At 42.0% G+C, this 18,576-nt stretch overlaps 1 protein-coding gene across 3 annotated transcripts; it reads left to right on the top strand.

Moving 5' to 3' along the window:
• The first annotated feature begins 2,466 nt into the window (after positions 1–2,466).
• On the top strand, positions 2,467–16,215 carry MOSPD1 (motile sperm domain containing 1). 3 transcript variants are annotated; one of them, XM_053955826.1, is made up of 7 exons: positions 2,467–2,565; positions 7,919–8,175; positions 8,359–8,434; positions 11,175–11,401; positions 13,342–13,503; positions 14,087–14,190; positions 15,878–16,215. In XM_053955826.1, the coding sequence occupies exons 2-6, from the start codon at positions 8,022–8,024 to the stop codon at positions 14,164–14,166; spliced, it is 699 nt and encodes a 232-aa protein (XP_053811801.1). In that variant the 5' UTR covers positions 2,467–2,565; positions 7,919–8,021; the 3' UTR covers positions 14,167–14,190; positions 15,878–16,215. The 3 variants fall into 3 exon arrangements, with proteins under 3 accessions (XP_053811801.1, XP_053811800.1, XP_053811802.1); XM_053955825.1 differs by lacking the exon at positions 2,467–2,565 and adding an exon at positions 2,852–2,939; XM_053955827.1 differs by lacking the exons at positions 2,467–2,565; positions 14,087–14,190 and adding an exon at positions 2,852–2,939.
• The last annotated feature ends 2,361 nt before the right edge of the window (positions 16,216–18,576 follow it).

Here is an 18,576-nt window from a genome sequence, read left to right as displayed (position 1 = left end):
TAAGATTCAGGTATATAAAGTGTTTAGCTCTCTCCTATCTGCTCTCTTGTTGTTTTCACATCAGATCTTGTAAACATACAATTTAATCCATGTGACTTCTTCAGACTGAGGATTCATTAAAGGAGGCCCCTCATGAAGTGTTTGCAGTCAGTCTCTGCAACTGCACAGTGCCAGTGTTCCAGGCCCACTGGGCTAGTGGTGAATACAGAACCCAAACATGGTACCCTCTGTTACAAATGCTACACCATGTCCTTATGCCATGACAGATACAGTGGAATATTTTGCTAATCAAGTGTGCAAAATTACAGGAATCAGGCATAATGCTGTGTTTCTCACAACTTAGGTAAATCTTTTCCATGATAAATGGGTTGTGAATCTCCCATATGAAGTATTTAAACAGATGGATAATCACCACAGCAACCAAAACCACCACAGAGTCCTTCAGGAGCATTTCATCTCTGCACACCCCACTGTCAGGTTTCATGCTATGAGGAGGCAGTATTTCATGTAACAGAAGACTAGCCAATGCTTTTAGGTAACTCACAGCAGTTTCTAAGGTAGGTAAAAAAACAGAGGACCAATTATAAGCTGCAGGAACCGCATTTTTTTACACCTTGGTTCACACTTAAGGTGACCTGACAAACTTGTTGCAGATTCTTTGCTGCATCTGATGTCTCTGCTCCTTTGCATTTGTATTTCTGTTGTCTTATTTGTCCGCATTTTCTCCTCTCATCGTTTCCCTGCTCTACCAGCATCATAACAAGGAATGTAACCTCAGTGTCCCTCTAATCGCAGAAATAATTGATTATTTGGGCAGAATAAAGCAGCCCAAAAAGGAGAAGGCAAAAGAACCAATGACCTAACGATAAAGGAGAGAACTTGGCACAGATCTGAGATACTCCTGGTTACTGCCACACTAGGCAGCAGTCTCCAAAGCCCCCGAGCAGCCGGCACTGAGCACCCCGCGCTCACCCTCTCCGTGGTTTTGCACCCCGGGGGCAGCGCGGCACGGCAAGAGCAGCGGGACGGGGCCAAGCCAGGCTCGGTGCTGCCCCAAACCAAACATCTCTGGGATGTTTCAGTGCTGGTTCAACAGCCATGGCACACCTGTACCTTTGGGAATGTCAGGGATGGCAGGGACCCTCCCAAGGGCACGTTACTGCCCCATCGCCGGGGACGCGGCTTTGCGCTCTCCGAGGCACCAGCAGCAAGGACAGAACACACCGAGTCCTGCTCGCACTCGTACAGACTTTCTCATTTAACTGGAGTCAACACAGGGCTTTTAAAAATCACAAAACAGCCTGGACTCTAGCTGCAGTGATCGATGGGTGGGAGAGGAAGGAGACCAGCTGCATTCCTGATTTTCAACAGGTGGATGCAAACCTTATCAAATGTGACAGCAAAAACTTAGAGAGGCAGACATATCACCTGCCTTTAGAAAGTCTGAACTTTCTTTGTAAATGAACTGGATGAACTGGAAAATACCAATTTGTCCAATTAACGTGCTTTTAAGTCTAGCCATTTGAAATTATGTTTTAATTTGATCAGTCTGTTTGTTATTAATTTGAATATCTCTGAAGCATGTTTATGTCTGCTGCTTCTTCTGAGACAGGTTTACAAAATGAGGAATACCCTCCACTGGATTAATACTCAATAAAATCATAATAATTTTCTGAAATCCTGAAAGGCTGAAGTCTGATAATCTTTTTAAAAACAAGAATTCCAGTTTCTTTTTAAACATGTAAAAATCTGAACTGATTTACACTCATCAAGAAACAAAATATTTTGCCAGTTTTCACTGCACAGATTTTCAGAAATTCTGACAAGATTATAATTTCTCTATATAATAATTTAACAATATTATGTAATTTGTGTCTGTAAGACTGAACTTCTTAATGAACCATTATATCCGCAGAAAAATGTGGGTGCTAATACAGCTTGCCTAAGTTGGAAAATATACTTTTTAGAATTTATTTAATGTCTTCCATGATTTTAAATATGTTACTTCCTGTTCTGGATTGTTTCATGATGTTATTGTGAAACACTCATGGCTGCTGTGTTTATTTCACCACGGATGTGTGTTCATTTCACCGAGGGGTAAAGCTTGGTAATGGGTAAAAGATTTTGCAATCCTGTACTGGGTGGCTCAATATAAACCTTAATTATCCACCTGACTTGCAACAAAAACATTTTGCTGTACTAAAGATCTTGCAGTTTGGGATGATACTGGGTGGTGATTACACATGGATTTGTTTGTATTATACAAAGGGGAAGTTGGGGAAAAAAAACCAAGGGAAAATGATGTAGTGGATAATGCATAGTACGAGTTGAAGTCCACAAACAGCCTAACTGAATGAAAGCACATTAAGTAAATAAGAGGAATAAAGAACAAAGGTAACAGCATGGAAGTGTTTACAGGGATAGCGCGTCCCATTTAAGCCGTGCTGCTGGGTGAGCAGGCGGTCACGCCCGATGTTCGGCTCTCTAACACTTCTGTTCTGGTCCAGCCCGGGGGTGACGCTCGCCGACCCTTCCAGCGGGGACCTGCCCGCGACGGGCATCGAGGTGAGCGGGGAGAGGGGCAGGAACCCTCCCGGGACGGAGCCAGACCTCGGGAACCGTGGGGTGAGCTGCAGCATTATTAAAAACACCTCCCCGCAGGTGAGAGGCGCCGGGCCGGCCGCACAAGCCCCGCTGCCCGGGGAGCCGGCGGTGCCGCGGGGAGCCGGGCGGTGCCAGCAGCGCCCAACGCCGCGGTACCGAGCCCGCCGCAGCCGGGCGCGCCGGGGCAGCCCCGACATGGCGGCGGGGGCGGGCGGCGGGCGGGGCGGTGACGCGGCGGCGGCGGCGGCCGGTCGGTCCCAGCAGCCCCAGCGCTGCCCGCAGTGACGGGCGGACAAAGGGGCGCCGCGCCAGCCCGCACCAGCGGCCCCGGGCGGGTGAGTCGGGGCGGGGGGCGGCAGCGGGCACGGGGCGGGCGAGCGGAGCGACACCCGCGGCCCGGCCTGGCCCGCCCCGGGCCGCGCGGCCCCGCGGGCCGGGCCTCCCGCCCTGCCCTCCGCAGGCCCTGCGGGAGCGCGGCGCGGCCGGGACGGGGAGCGGGGCGGCGGCCGCGCTCCGAGGCCCCGGCCTGGCGCCGCTTCCCCGCGGGGCCGGGGCCCGCTGCGGGCGGTGCGGGGCCGGCGGTCGCTCCGAGGGGCGGCGGTGCGGGGCCGGGGCTCGCTGCGGGCCGGGCCGGGGGCGGTGCGGCGGGGCCGGGCCGGCTGCGGGAGGCGCCGTTATCGCGCAGCTGCCTCAGCCCGTATCGCTGCTGCTCCTCGTTGGAGAACAAAGAGGATCAATTAAGAGTGTGCAATTACCGCCGTGCCCTGCCGGCAGTAGGCACGGCTCGGAACGCCTTTCCTCCCGTCGCTCTCCCGGGGAAGAGTGCTCCCCTCTGTTAATCCGAGGCGGTTTGGGGCCGTGCAGCGCTAATGAGCACAACACACGTTTAAAAATCAGCCAGTTTAGTGCATTAAACACAAACTTAAAGTGGGGAAATAGAGACTAAAGCACATGTGCCCTTGAATGTCTTCTCTGCGATCCTTGCGAGCCTGTAGCAGAATGGATCAGAAGCAACGCACAGCTGTTGCTTAGTTTTTCACTGCTTTTCATGCCTCTTAGTTGTATTTGAATACTTCCTTTTGTTAGTCACCTTTTCCGCATTTAAAACAATAATGTGGTCCTAATAAATTTTGCTGTCAGTGTCAGCATGATTTATGCGTGTGGTCATCCATGCTAATAGTTAATGCTCCGAGACTATTTCATTTTGCAGCATCCTGGAGACAGTGACTGGTGACATTTCTCATCATCCTGTGAAGGGGTGAAGAGTAGCAGTTTTGCAAAGTATCAGAGCAGTTCTGCGGGTTCAGAGGGGACCTTCCACCTACTGAAATACTTTGTAGAATGTGTGCGCCTTCATAGATCAGCAAATTGAGGTGAGGTTAACCAACTTGCTCAAGGTCACGGAGTGTCAGTGACAGAGTTAGCAATAATGGAATCCAGCCATCCTGGCTGCTGGCTCTGTGCTCTCATCATTGGGTGACGCTCCCAAGTAATTGCAGGTAGTTTAAACATTGGTTTGCGCAAGTGCACACCGAGGCCTTCAAAACATTTTGGAGAAACAAAATGTTTATGGTGTGCTTCAGATCCCATGCTGCTTTTGTATGTAGCTTAAAGTGATTTCTCAGCTTGGCATTGGAGGGAATTTTGAAGAAGACTTTGTGGTTTATTTAGTAAATATGTGCTCAAAAACCATCAGTTTTACTGAGTATAAAGTGGAGAAAGACTTGTGTAGATTTAGAAGGTAGATCATGAGATGTAACAAAAGTAGATTACACTGTAATTAGGCAACTTTTAAAGCAGCAGTGTGAAAGCATGACTGTAAAGAGGTTTTCTTGTGAATGAAGTGTTTACCCGGTGACATTCTGTAGAGTTATTTCCAGTTATTATGAAGAAAAACAACCAACAAATGCACTGGGAAGCCATGGTGATGAGGCTGTTGGAGTTAAAATTGGAACAGAAAAGTTCCTCAGTTGATTTATTTATTCAACAGATACTTGTTAAGTAAAAACAAATCACAATGGATGTTATTTCTGACCCTGGAGAGAAGTTACGTTTTGCTTTGTGTTTTTCTTTGTCAAGTTAAATTTATGAAGAAAGGGATTTCAAAGGAAATGCTGGCAGATCTGTGCTATTGTGACACCAGCAGTATATATTTAGTAACTTCACGGAGGAAAGATCCCTATTGTGCTGTAAAAATACCAGTGACAATTGTTTGTCAGGACTTCAAAGGGTGCTGGGAAGTGAGCTGGCATTGTTCAGGTGTTGCACGCTGGCCCTGGTGAGTGTTACCTGTGACAGATCCCTGCTCCTGTGGGAATTCCATCCTGGGAGAAGCCCATCTGTGCAGTGCAGATCACAGGCCTGAGACCACAGATCCTGGGTTAGGACAGATTTGCTTGTGCTTAGCTTTATGTTCTGCAAGTAATTGTGGTGACTGTTGACCACAAAATTTAGTGGTTGTGGTGCAGTGGAGATGCAGAAGAGCAGCAGCTGAGTTTCTGTTCATGAATTGTCTGGGGTACGTGACCTTATTCTGAGCTGCTGTGGGGTTAATCTGGACAAAGAAGTTGTGGTGATACAAACTTCCTCTGTAAAAGTGTTGTCAGTTTCTCGTTGATGGGAAAGATGTGCTGTTATCAAGAGTGTCAATACCAAACCATTGCATCTCCCTGTCATATGTGTGGTTTATCCATCAGTCTTTGGGAACAGTGCTTTTACTGCTGTCACTTGGTGAGATGTCCCAGCAAGGTGACTTCTAAGCTAAAATTGTTGTTTTTGAAAGGATGCTGGTTGCTTGTTTAGGAATACAGAAATTTATACCCTGAATGACACTGCTGTGTCAGCAAATGTGTCTACTATAGGCCTGCCAGATGTTGCTTTTGCAAGTTGGGGCAGTAGCTCCTCATCCAGCCAAGTTAAATAGGAAAAGGAAGCAATAATGGGATATTCTTTTTTAAGATTGGTGGCTTTCCGCATGCAGGTTGTGGAATCTTGAGAGCTTTGCACACCGTTTTCCACAGATGTGTAGCAAAAATGAGCCTGTTGGTAGGTGTAGTGATCCATACCTCCACTGGTACTGAGAATCGTGGGGTTTTGGACACTGAACACTTGCCACAGACTGAGCTGAAGAAGCTGAAGATGTGGGATGGAGTCAGGAATTGGAATGAAACATGTGCAGTGTTTAAATAAAAAACTAAAGCATCAAAATAATACTGATTATTATAAATAATACTTGAAAATTTTATTACACATAGTTGTGTAATTACACATTATTTATTAATTTATTACACATTAAGTTGTGTAGCAGTAGCTTGCTGTTGGTTTAATGGTAGCTTAAAACATTTATTTGAAAAAAACCCCTTTTGTTAATGTCAAAATGTCAAAATTTGCCTGTATTTCTGTTACACGTGATGTGCAGAGTGTAGATAGATATGAGAGCCAAAGAGTCCACCATATTCTACTGCATACTGCATTGAGCTAACTTTGGTAAAAGAAATTTAAATAAATAATTCTTAATCTTCTGCCTATGACAAGCATCAAAAGGTATTTTATATTCCTGTGTGCTGGCAGTTTTTCCACAGTAGCTTTTCATATAGTCTTAATATGTTTGACCAGAACAATGAAACTCACTTTGCAATAGTGTGTTAAGTTGTTAAAGAAATAATACTTGCACTTGCTGTACAAAGTCATTCCAGAGTTTGTTGATTCTTCTGAAACAAAAAGGATTCACCATAATTCCAAGAAGCAATCAGAGCCCAAATTGCCACTTAGAGAGCCATTTCTTTTTCTAGACTCTTCTTAATAAGGTAACAGAACATCAGCTTGGAACACTGTCATTGGGGATTTGTTTTCAGAATATTATTAGTAGCATTTCAGTGAAGTGGAAACAAACCTGTGCTCTGAAAAGGAACTGGATCATGGGGAAAGACATTCCAGTGAGATCCATGAATTTGAATTCTAAAGGGATAATTTGCTATTTTAATAACTAAATAAATAAAATTAAAGGCTTAGTTTGTGAATAAGAATCAGAACCTGTAAATCTGATGGCATGACAGATATACTTTTGTAAACACATGAATGTGTGTCATGTTTCAAGTATGGAATATGTATCTGGTGCTTGGAGATGTGATCATCATGTGTTTAGAATGCAGAAACAAGCATTTGTTTTTGATTGTTCATAACGTTTAGGCTATTTCCTGCTAGAAATTTCAGAAGCTAAATTCTTTAAGGTGTAACTATCCAGTGTATTGAGCTTGAGAACAGGTAAAATGTACCTTATTTTAAAAAGCTTTATGGGAAGTGGAAATTACATCTAGTGAGTCAGTAGGAACTTTTTGTTGTTTCAATATTTTTTGCTATAAAGTTAGACCTCAAAGGACACCTTCAGTTTGATAAGTAATCCATAGAAGCTGCAGTAAAATATGACCTTCTTTGGGGGAGCAGAAAGACTTTGTTCTCTCTGTCATGTGTTAAGTCAGTGGTATGTGTGCTGAAGAGTCTGGCCTTAATTTTATTTTATGAATTACATTTGGGATTGTTTCTTGCTTGGGTCATTGGTTCTGCTTTTAGTTCTGGAATGTCACTCAAAATAAAACAGAACTGTGGGGGGTGGCAGAGGGAGAATTGTGATGATTGTACTTTGGATAGAGGTAGTGGTGTTAGAAAATCTGTCATCTCTTATCTGTTTGCTGTTACTCATCCCAGGCATTTTCCCATTCATTACCTGTAACATACACAGTTGGAACAGGGAGTTTGGTTTAAACAAGACATGAAGGTGTTCCCCATTCCTTTGTTCTGAATCCCTGGGATTTGACATACCTGGGTGCCTAGGTGAGAAGATTCCTAACTTGTCATACCTCATCCAGGGAGGTCATCCCCACGGAAAGGTTCCTGCCCAAACAGTGACTCCTGCTGCCTCAGTGTCCTTGCATTTCCTCATTTCTGCCCTCGTGTTTCTGATGTGTTGCTGTCCTGAGGCAAGGATGGGATTTCTTTCTGCTGTCATTGTTTGGCTTGTGCTGCAAAGACCCAGCATAAGCAGCCCTAGTCATGGACTGGGCCCCCAAATGCTGCCATGATACACTGAAGAGGTGCTTATCCCTTTATTTTGTAGCAGTTTATTAAATAGATGGAAGCGCAGTGCAAATATTTTTTCTATTTCAGTATTTTTGAAGGAACATAAGTAGAGGTAGATTCATAATCAAGCATCATGTTTTATATTTTTGCACATTTGTTAACTGACTCAGTTTAGTATAGACTTATGGAAATAATCTTCTTGCCTTTTCTCTTTTTTTTTCCCATTTTTTTCCTTTAGAATTGCCAAAATGCTTTGGAATTCTTAAACGATTCAAAAGCTGAAGTCTCTGAGGATACAAAAGCATAAGAACACAAGAAGCAGCAAGGAGGATTCAGTGCCAATGCAGCAACAAAAAAGACAGCCAGAGTTAGTGGAAGGAAATCTTCCTGTTTTTGTTTTTCCTACAGAACTTATATTTTATGCAGATGACCAGTCAACACACAAGCAGGTGTTGACTCTATATAACCCCTATGAGTTTGCCTTAAAATTCAAAGGTGGGTTTCTTAGGTTAAGTTCTATTTAAGGGCTAGTTGATGATCTTGAACAGTCCAATTATAATTCATGTAACAAATCGTATCTATGACAAAACCAAACTCGTCTCTCTACGTGTGTCTGTTGATGAAGCTGGTGATGTATTAGTGCATGATTTGTTACCACTCCTGTCCTTTTCCTTGCAGTTCTTTGTACAACTCCAAATAAATATGCGGTGGTGGATGCTACTGGTGCAGTGAAGCCTCAGTGCTGTGTTGATATGTAAGTAGGAGTTGGTTGGGGTTTTTCCTAATATATAACATTTTATTACCTTAATTTCTTTTATTACTTAAGAGGTTGTAAATGACAGCATGCATGTTATAATACGTAAGTTGGATAAAGATATGTTTTCCTAATCTCCTGCATACTTGTCGTTCTGATTTTTGCTGTTCTTTCCCTCTAGAGCAGAGGTATTATAATATTGGAGATATGTTCTTCTTTAATTTTGCCTTTGGGCATAAATAAAATGCCAGTAAATGCATCTTGTAATGTAGCTTGTAAACCAGGAGCAAGAGTAATATGAGCCTTCTCTGAGCACCTTTTTGTTAGAAATAACAAGAAAACCAAACCCCCAGGGCTGAGATCTGTTTGTGACAAATACTTGTTTGCAGATTGGCAAAATGGAAATGTATGCAGTTCTACTGAGCACATTTTCCTGGGCCATGTTAATAAAGGTAGTTTTGCCTACCTTTCACCCTGACCACCCATCTCATTCTCAGATCTCTGTGTCTGCCCTTCCTCTCTCCTGTCAGGTGTCAACCCAGTAACTCAGAACAGAAGGAGGCTGCTTAAGTGACCACAGTAATGTACAGGGTCTGTAGGCTGCTGAAAGCTGAAACAGAGTAGGTGTATAAGCTAAAATAGACCAACTCTTTTTATCTTCTATTTGCCACATTATTTCTGTGCTGATGTACAGATACAGCTGAAGAAAATCTGAAGTACCTAAAAGAGCAGACTGAACTTTTTGAATATACTTTTTCCAAACTATAAAACACCACCTGGAATCTCTGGCTAACAAATGCCCATATACAAAACCCCTTTGTCAGATAAATAATAACTGTTCTTGGGGAATGGCTTTTTATTCCTATAGACTGTTTTCCCTAGGTGCAATTTGAAAAATTCCAAGGACTCACCAAATAGAAAAGAAGCTTAGAACATGGAACTAGAAGGTTTCAGTAAGCAGGGGCAACAATGCTAAAAATGGAACTAAACAGGTCAGAATATACCAGTGTACCAGTGAGCTCTTTCATTCTTCAGAAGACATTTACACAAGTTTGATTACATTTGGTTAAACAAATGTGTTTTATTAAATAAAGGAAAATAAGACAGACATATGTTCCAAGGGGATTTTTTTGTGCAGCAAAACCCCCCCATCCCATTCCAGTGGTTGCTGTCTAAGGACAGTGTTTACTGCTAGGATGTGAGCAGTACTATGCAAGTGTGGCCATTTGCCAGATAAACAGATATTCTACAGAGCTTCCAATTATGCAATGATCTCTAAAAAGAAACAGGAGAATGTATCTGTTTATAAGGGTCTGCAGAAAATATCTCCTTGCTTGGCAGCAGATACATGTTCTCCTAGCACAGTGTTATGTAAAGATTCTGTTTAGGTTGGTAGTTGGTACCATGGTACTAGGAGTAGGAGCACCAATTTAAAAAGAAGAGTTAAAGGAAGAAATCAGACTTGATCTGCTGTGTTGATATGCTAAGAGCTGTATGAATTAGGGTTGTGGGGGGAAAAAGCCTTTTGTTTTAGTGAAGGCAGTTGCCCAGCCAACACTCCACTTGCTGAAAGCCTGTCATAGGCACTCTCCTTTGCCTCTGAAGTGACGTAAAACATCACTGCAGCCTCTTGCTGAGGGGATGACTTGGTCTCTGTTTCTGTGTTGAATAGTCTATTCAAACCAGATACCAGTTGCAAGCACTGGCTACGTGCTAATGCTTGTAGATATCTTGATGTGATATAGTTCCTTTAAATAAGGACTGAAAAACAAAGATCCATTTCTTGCAGCATTTTAATGTGTATAGTATCACAAACATTGGTTTCTTGAAGCAATTTTAAGACTACTATTCTGAGTTACTAAGGGTACAGTAATTTTTTTTCCCCCTCATGAGATGGCATCCTTCTTCTTTGTACGTATGTTCTTCAGATCAGCTGCTGTTATCTTGGAAACTTAGAATAATCTATCACCAAAAAAAATCTGGAAAAATAGTTTAAATCCTTATTTACCTAAGAGCTGATACAATTTCAAAACCTAAATGTTGTAGCTTTTCAATGGTAGATATGTGTTCTCATGATGAATCACAAATGCAGAGAGGAGGCAGTTGAGCACAGCACTGCTCAGAGGTCTGTTTTGCTGTTGATCAGTGCTATTTTAAAGTTGTGCTTTTTATAGGTTCCAAACATGCTCTCAGTGGTGGGTTTCTGATTTTGAAAATCCCTAACTGACTCTTGTCTATACAGGGAATGAGTTTTGCTTCTGAGAAAGTAGAATTGTAAAGCTTTGAGCCTGGTTTCCTCAAGAAGCTGGAGTGTTGATTGCCAGGCACCTGTCCAACTCCTTTCCTTCCCTGGCTGCTCCAGTCCCATCAATACTTTTTAAAATCACTGGCCAGCATCACACAACATGAGGAGGAAGGATCTTTCAGATAATTGATGTTTCATCAATTGGCAGCTGGGCCTCAGACTGAGGCAAAGATGGGCTTGGGATAAAGACTTAACTGTTCTGTGTGGCCAGGAGCATTAATATTTGGGAATTAAAGCAAACATAAGGAGGGGAGAGAGGAGGTAAGATCAAGTCTGCAAGAACATTGAGTGGTGGAGGAGGTAATGGAGGTCTGGATTATTCCAGTTTAAATGGAGGAGGGGGAGCAGAGAGCAGACTTTGTGATGTAGGATGTAATTCCACAACAGACGTGCTTCTTAGTAGTTCATCTGTTTGAAAATGCTGTTTTTCTGCAGTGTGATTCGTCACAGAGACGTTCGGGCTTCTTACTATGGTGTCATAGATAAATTCCGTCTCCAAGTGTCTGAGCAGAGCCAGAGGAAAGCATTAGGGAAAAAGGAGATTATTGCTACTCTGCTTCCATCTGCAAAGGAACAACAACAACAAAAGGAAGAGGAGGAAAAACGAATAAAAGAACACCTGGCTGAAAGTGTCTTTTTTGAGCAGACTTTGTGTCAACCAGGTAGCTGAAATCTTTTTCCCCTCCTATGTTCTGAATCAGTTTTGCATAGCTCATGTGACTAGACTGAAAAACATTTTTTAAATATAAACAGAAATACATATTAAAATAATGCATTTTACTTACCTGTAAGACTGCTATCTTTATCACTTGAGGATGACAGTATACAAGAACCCAAACTGTGGCTATTTTGTTTATACTGCCTTGATCAATCAAGACCCTTTGCTGCCCTGTGTTTGCATGTCACACCTTGGAGAGTGCATCCACTGTTCCTCTGGAGCAGGAGTTCTCATACAGACAATGGGAATTTATCTGTGAAAGGCTGCTAGTTATTTTTTTTCCCTTGGACTCTTTCAAAACATATGCCCCTTCTGAGTTTGTTCCAAACCCTTAATCCCCCATTTCCTGATGAGCAGGAAATATTGCCAGAACATCTTCTAAAGTGCTCCTTGTTCTGTGCCCTGTCCTTTGTCTGTCCCACAAGAACAGAAGAGCACAGTTGGTGGCTGAAAACTCTGCGTGTTTCATACACACAGTGAGGAAGTGAATCAACAGTCTTGAAAACCTGGGCCAGACAGTTAAATTAAGGGATAGGCTATAAAGTGTCAAGTTGTACCTGAAATGAATCTAAACTGATTCTTGATGGTCTACATTCTTCTTACTTTTATTGATTTATACTGAAATGTTCTTGTCACTATTATATTTTTCAGGACAACAAAAACCAATTCCAGAAAATAGATGAACCTCCTTGAGAGTATTCATGTTGTTAAAATGAATGTTTCACTATTTATACTGAGTTTGTTGGCTGGTGATACACTTTTTATTTAAAAACCCCTCATAATAGATATTAGTAGGATACACAGTTAAAGCAAACCTACAAAGGTCTCTGGGCTCACAGAACAAAATGTTTCTGTGATAGCTGATCCAGGACAGAGGGCCTGAGCCATCCTGAACAATCTGATACTGGTCTTATTCCAAGTGCTGTTCCTCTGCTTAAAAACCTCATTGACTACAGTATATTGCAGTAAAAGAAAAAGCAGTAAACAAAGAAACTGCAGTTTTGCATGCAACCTGGAAATAAGGGATTTATGGAATTAAAATAGAGCACATACTGCTAGTCAGTGAGGATAGGAGAAGTTGATAAAAACATTGGCTCTTTTCCAATGGGTCTTAAGGATTTGGTTAGAGGTATTCAGCTGACATGTTAACAGCTCTTTTCAAACATGACACAGTGGGCCTTTGAGTAGGTTCCAGCTGTTAAAGTGCAGGACAGCAAAGACTATGAAGGACTCTTTACTGTCTGTGGTTTGCATTTCCTTGTTCTGATAATACTGAACTGTCAGAGTGGTTCACTCTCACAGTTTTTAAAGTAAGATTCAAATTTTACTGATTTGTGGCATCTAAACTGACTGGCTCAGGTGTAGGCCTTGAATGCTGTAAAGAATGAAGGGGAGCTCATCTAGCCCAAGAACCTGTGCTCCTGCTGCAGGCAGGTTTTGTTCAGGAAGTGTGAGCAGTTACCTACCTGTGCAGGTCTTTTGGGTGCTCTAACTGATTGATTACTGATCACTGAAGGAACGTATCAAGGAATGGAGTCAGGATGCACAGGAAAACCTCAAGCATTGCTGAGACATCCAGCTGTCCTGAGTGTGTATATATAGCAACTGGGCCTGGCAGGCTCTGTTCCTCCAGAAGGGAGTGGTTTGGGAAGTCATGTGAAAACAAGTTCCAGCATCAGAACAGGGAGCAGCCTCCTCCACTGCAGAATGCAGAAGGTTTAGAAGAGTGGGTTTAAGAGTTGTCTTCCACCCCCTGCAGACTCCAGAGCAAAAAGGAAAATTGAGGATATTTCAGCTCCCATGTACTGCAGACATTTTTGCAGAATATTCAACGTTTATATTATTTAGATCTTTCTTACAGTTGGTGCTGCCTTGCTTTTTCAGAAAACAGAACTGCCTCGTCGGGACCTAGTTTACTCACAGTCTTCCTTGGAGTGGTGTGTGTCGCAGCACTAATGCTACCTACATTGGGGGAAATGGAATCCCTGGTGCCTCTCTACCTCCACTTAAGTGTGAATCAAAAGTTAGTAGCTGCTTATGTTTTAGGTAAGTACTTTGGATTTTATAAACGTTTTCCTGCAAAATCTGTGAGTTTGGAAAACTTCACCTGTGTTTGCCAGTGGCCTCAGGAAACTGGATGGAAACAAAGCACCACGTTAGGTTTTGTTTTGCAACTCAGCTTACATCTTAATTTGTAGCTATGGTAATAGCAGGGTAAATTAGTTATTGTAAGTGTTTTAGACCAGATTTGAGTTGATACCTATTGCACACAGGCCCCTACATGCTAATTTCAGCTTTATTTGATGATGGGCCAGCAACAGTAATCTGCCAACACACCTGAACGGAATGTGCTGTTTCTTCCCCTTGCATTGCAACAGTTACTCTATTGCAGAATGTAGAATGTGTTACTGTATTTCTCTCTCCAGCCCCCTGTGAGCTGTTTTTTAACGGCTGATTCTCAGTAGCTGTTTAATAAGCAGTTGATATGTGTGGCAGTAAGTTGTTGTACCCCTCTCTGACACCACTACGATCCACAGTTCTTCCTGATTTGTAACTTGCTCCTGCATTAGCTAGCATAGATGAGTTGCACATTTCATTTGTTATGACTATTTCTCTATAACTATTTCAGATTTGAAGAACAGTCCCACTAAACTCAATTCTCCTCTCCCACTAACTGGCAGAAATGAGGATTTAAAGGAAAAGAGCTAGGCAGCTCCAGACTGATAGCTAGAGGTGAGGTAGCCATGGGGAAAGGTGCAAGTTCTTGATGGTTCATGCACACTCTGCTGACTCACAAAGGTCCATCTGCTGAAGTGGTTTGAAATCTCACTCATGGCTCTTTGCCCAAGCTGATGCTGATGGATTCTCAGATCAGAACCTTGCAGTAATCCTCACTTTGTTTTTATCTCTGCTTTTGAAAATTACTCCAGGTTCTGCTGGTGTCAGCTACAGTTTTAAGCCTTTTGACTCTCTACATTTGCAAGAACTGAACCTGTTTCTAGATTCCCTATGAAGTTTTGCCTTCTTTGCTGGCAGTGCTTTTAGTGTTCATGGACAGATTATTTTGTGTACGACTCTTGCTCATGTAAAAAGTCAATTGCTCTTGAGAAGTTGAAACCACTTTTTTCCACAAGGAAGTACAACTGGATTGTGGAGGATTTAATTGGAAAGGGTTGTTATCTACACCAACAGGACTATATGATATTTGAGAAGTATTTGATTTACAGAAATGAGTTAAACCCTTTATTGTCTGCAAGTCCCTGCACAAGTGGTGCAGGCTGTTCTCCAGAAGCCTCTGCTGTTCCTCTGCCATGATGGAATTGATCCAAGCTAAGGATCCAGCAGCTGTGGGAGCACTGATTGTCTGAACCAATACAGACCTTAATAAACAGCTGAGCTGTAGCTCCCCTTTTAGGGATAAATTGCTGATCTAATGGAAGGCAGTGTTGCAGCTCTGTTCTGTTGTGCTTCTGCCTTCACCATCTTCATAAAGTAGCCAAGTTCCATCAGTATGGAGTGGCAGGAGATAAAATAATCTCAGAAACATCTTTATCCATGGTGAGATCTGTAGGCTTTAGCTGAGCTTTCTGCAGTAAAAGGCTGTTACAGTGGCATCATCTGAGCCTGCAGGAAAGTGAGGCTGTTCAAGAACTGATTAATTGTTATTTTGATGTTACATAAGGCTGGAATTCAGGGAGCCCCTATGTTCTTCCATCTACCTCACCTTGTGCTATATAACCCATGGCTAAGAACTGCAGATTTGCACTTTTTCCTGTATCAGCATATAATTAAAATAAACTTTTCAGTGTTTCATGAGTAGGTTTATTAGCCCCTATTTCCTGTTTTCATCTGGTTTTAATTGTTTTTAACCTCTATCAGAATAGTCCTTTTTTCCCTCCCTCTTTAAAGGTCACAACAAAGAATCTGTTGAAAGCTCCCTCTGCAAACTGACAAGGAAGCTTAACATCTTTGTCTAAAACTGGTCTTTGATCAGTTATTATTCACAGAGCAGAAAAAAGCCTTGGAGCCTTCAACTGATCTGCCTTACTGATGATTCAGCATTTGAATGACACTGCCCAAAACTGGCCCCATGAGGAATGAGGTTTGGGTGCTAGTGTTACACTTACCCAAGTCAAAAGTTCAACGTTAAGATTTTCCAGTAGAGAGATCAGTAATTGTTTGGAGTATTTCTATCTCTTTGACATTCAGTTATTAGATGCACCACGCATCAGCATTGATTTTTGTCTATGTCAAAATTTGGAGTGATACTTGTAATATTTAAGTGTGTATATAAATGCATTCTGCATGTATTTATGTACTTCTACCATATTTTCTGGCCTGTGACAGAGTAAACTCTTTATTTTAAATGTTTTATTTCGAGTGAAATAGAAGTGTTTAGTTCTTAATTTTTGTCTTTCAGGTCTCATCACCATGGTTATTTTGAGAACATGAGCAATGAGTTCATAGGATGTCAAACACCTTACTGTATATTCACATCATGAATGTGGACTGCCTTTTACTCCCATTTGGCTCATTAAGATGCTAGCAAAACTGTTCAGTGATTTAAGATACCTTCAGAAGTGTAATATATTTTAACTGTGTATAATAAATGAAAGACTCAAAGCACTTTGCGGTGCTTCTGTAACAGACAGCTATGAAATGTTCAGTGATACCTGTGAAAATAATTTGAAAAAACTTTTATATCTATGCCTACTGTAAAAAATCCTTATTAAAACAACATTTGTTATTTTTAGTCTATGTTCACATCAGTGCGTGATCACTATAAAAGCAAACTGTCTTCTGTAAAAACGCTCATTTGGTTTGTGGTTCTACCTGCTGAGGCTGGCACATAACACTTCTGTATATACCTACCAGAGGGGTGAGAGTCGTGACTGATCATTGAAGAAAATGAAAAATTCCCTCAGTGGAACTATGAAATAAACCATGAATTTTAGGTGAAGAAGTAAATCTCAAATTTCTTACTTCATCATTACCAATCTATCGTTGAGTGCTCATTTTCTTACCTGGGGAAATAATTTCTTGCAACAGTCATTTTGTACCGCAATTATTAGACAATAAAAACAAGTTCTGTAATCAGATCCTTAATTTCTTAGGGATGCATGGAAGTGGCATTAATGGAAACTGAACTTGTACTAATACAAAATTAATCGTTTTCTCTATTTTAGAGACCAAACTAAGTGAAATAGCAAAGGCATTTCTCTACATCCTTCCCCCTACAGCTACCACAGGAACTTCTTTTCTATCAGAAACTCCTGCTTAAATGCCAGTTTCATATTTGAGGTGAACATTAATCTTGTTTCATACAACAAGTATTTCCCTTTTTTTGACATTTCATTGTCGAGATGTTAATTCTGAAAGGGCAGCTATTACTGCGTTGGATTCATACAGACAAATCTTTGTTTGTAAGAAGTCTATAGAGTATGCTCTGATATGAATAATAAAGTTTGGAAATCAAACCTTCTTTCCCCCTGCATGTTTTGGGTCACTTTTCTGCTTTTGCATGGAAATGCCAAGAAACCATGCAAAAAACTGTTTCTTAAAAAAAAAAAAAAGAGAAAAAGAAGTTGAAAAAAGTTGTTAACCACTACCTTTTTTCTTTTACAATGCTACTCCAGTTTGATTTTTGGAAGAACTGGGATTGTGTTATCCATTGATCAGCATAAGATGATAAAGTCAAACATTAACATTCACTAAGAAAAAAAACCAAAAAAGGTTCCCAGCTGGTTCAGAAGGCCATGTGCCAGAGCCTACTGCAGGCACTGCACTTCCTCCAACACTGAGCTCATGGCTGGGTCAGTGTTTTCCTGCCACTGCAGGGCTCTGTTCTTGTAGCTTCACTGTTCCTTAGTACCTACACTGTGAATTCTGATTTTCACGAGGTGGTTTAACCTGCTGCTGTCTGGGGAAAGGTGAGGGAATGGAGCGGAAGTGGGGAGATAAAAGTACCGTGTGATACCTTATGTTAGCACCCAACAGCCAGGCTAAACATTTTGTTGTGCCCAAGCTGATTAAAAAACCCAACCCAAACCCTTTTTTTCCTGGCAATCTGGTCATGGACAGGGATCATGTTTTGCCAGGCAGGTGCAGAAATGCAGAAGTGACAATCTCACCTGTAGGAACCCAGAGTCACTGAGTGACTGTACCCAGGTCTGCCACCTGCAGCTGCCTCAGTCCTGCAGGACAGCGTGTGCATGGGGAGGGGAGGTCACAGCACACAGATGCCAGCAGTTTTCAAGGAATCTGAAGAGAAATGATTGGTTTAACCTTGACCAAAGAAATCAGGAACAAAAAGTTATTGTCAACCAAAAAGACTAAAAACATTGGACCACTTCTTTGTCAAGGCAATGGATGAGCAATACACAGGGAAAAAAAAAGATTAAATGCACAGAGTAACTCAGCAGATGTAGATAAAACTGGTGCTTGGGTGAAATAAGGATGACAAGTGTGAATTCTGACTTCTTTCTCCTTCAGGGAGGTTGCAGCACACTGCAGAATCACAGATTTATCCCAGTTATGAAAACAAGACCTGGGGACTGTTTCAGTTCAGCACTGAGGGAGAACATATCAAATTATGTTACAACATAGTCATAGCAGGGCACCAGTAAAATGTTACCAGGTGGATACACAAGATTTTGAAGATATTTCCTGATTTTATGTATATTTAATGTGCATGCACATACCTCCAAGTACTTACATACTAGAGTTTCAGATAACACTGAACACCTTTGGAAATAAGACCCGAGACACTGAATATACCTCTTGGAAACACCAGGAAAACCAGTTAAGTGTTCACGTCATTTCCCATTCCTGACTCCTAACACAAACAAACAGTCGTTTCCTTGCAATGGGCAAGTGTTTTCAGCAGACAGTTGGGAGGGCTTTGAGATCATCCAGCAGAAACAATCCTGGTGTTTACCCACACTTGCCACGGCACGGATTCCTCAGAGGAGCCGTGCTGGCAGCAGGAAGTGGGAAGGCTTTGGGGAGCGTCACTCCCAGAGGCTTGGTACATGATCTTCTCCAGGTGTCTGCACTTGTCTGGATCAGAAAATCCCGAGGTGATCGTGTTTCTGTGGAGGAGTGAATCACAGAGCGCTT

Source organism: Vidua chalybeata, chromosome 14, assembly GCF_026979565.1.
Source record: "Vidua chalybeata isolate OUT-0048 chromosome 14, bVidCha1 merged haplotype, whole genome shotgun sequence".
Classification (NCBI taxonomy): Eukaryota; Metazoa; Chordata; class Aves; order Passeriformes; family Viduidae; genus Vidua; species Vidua chalybeata.
Note: the sequence above shows the minus strand (reverse complement) of the source record. Positions and strands in the feature narration are given on the sequence as shown.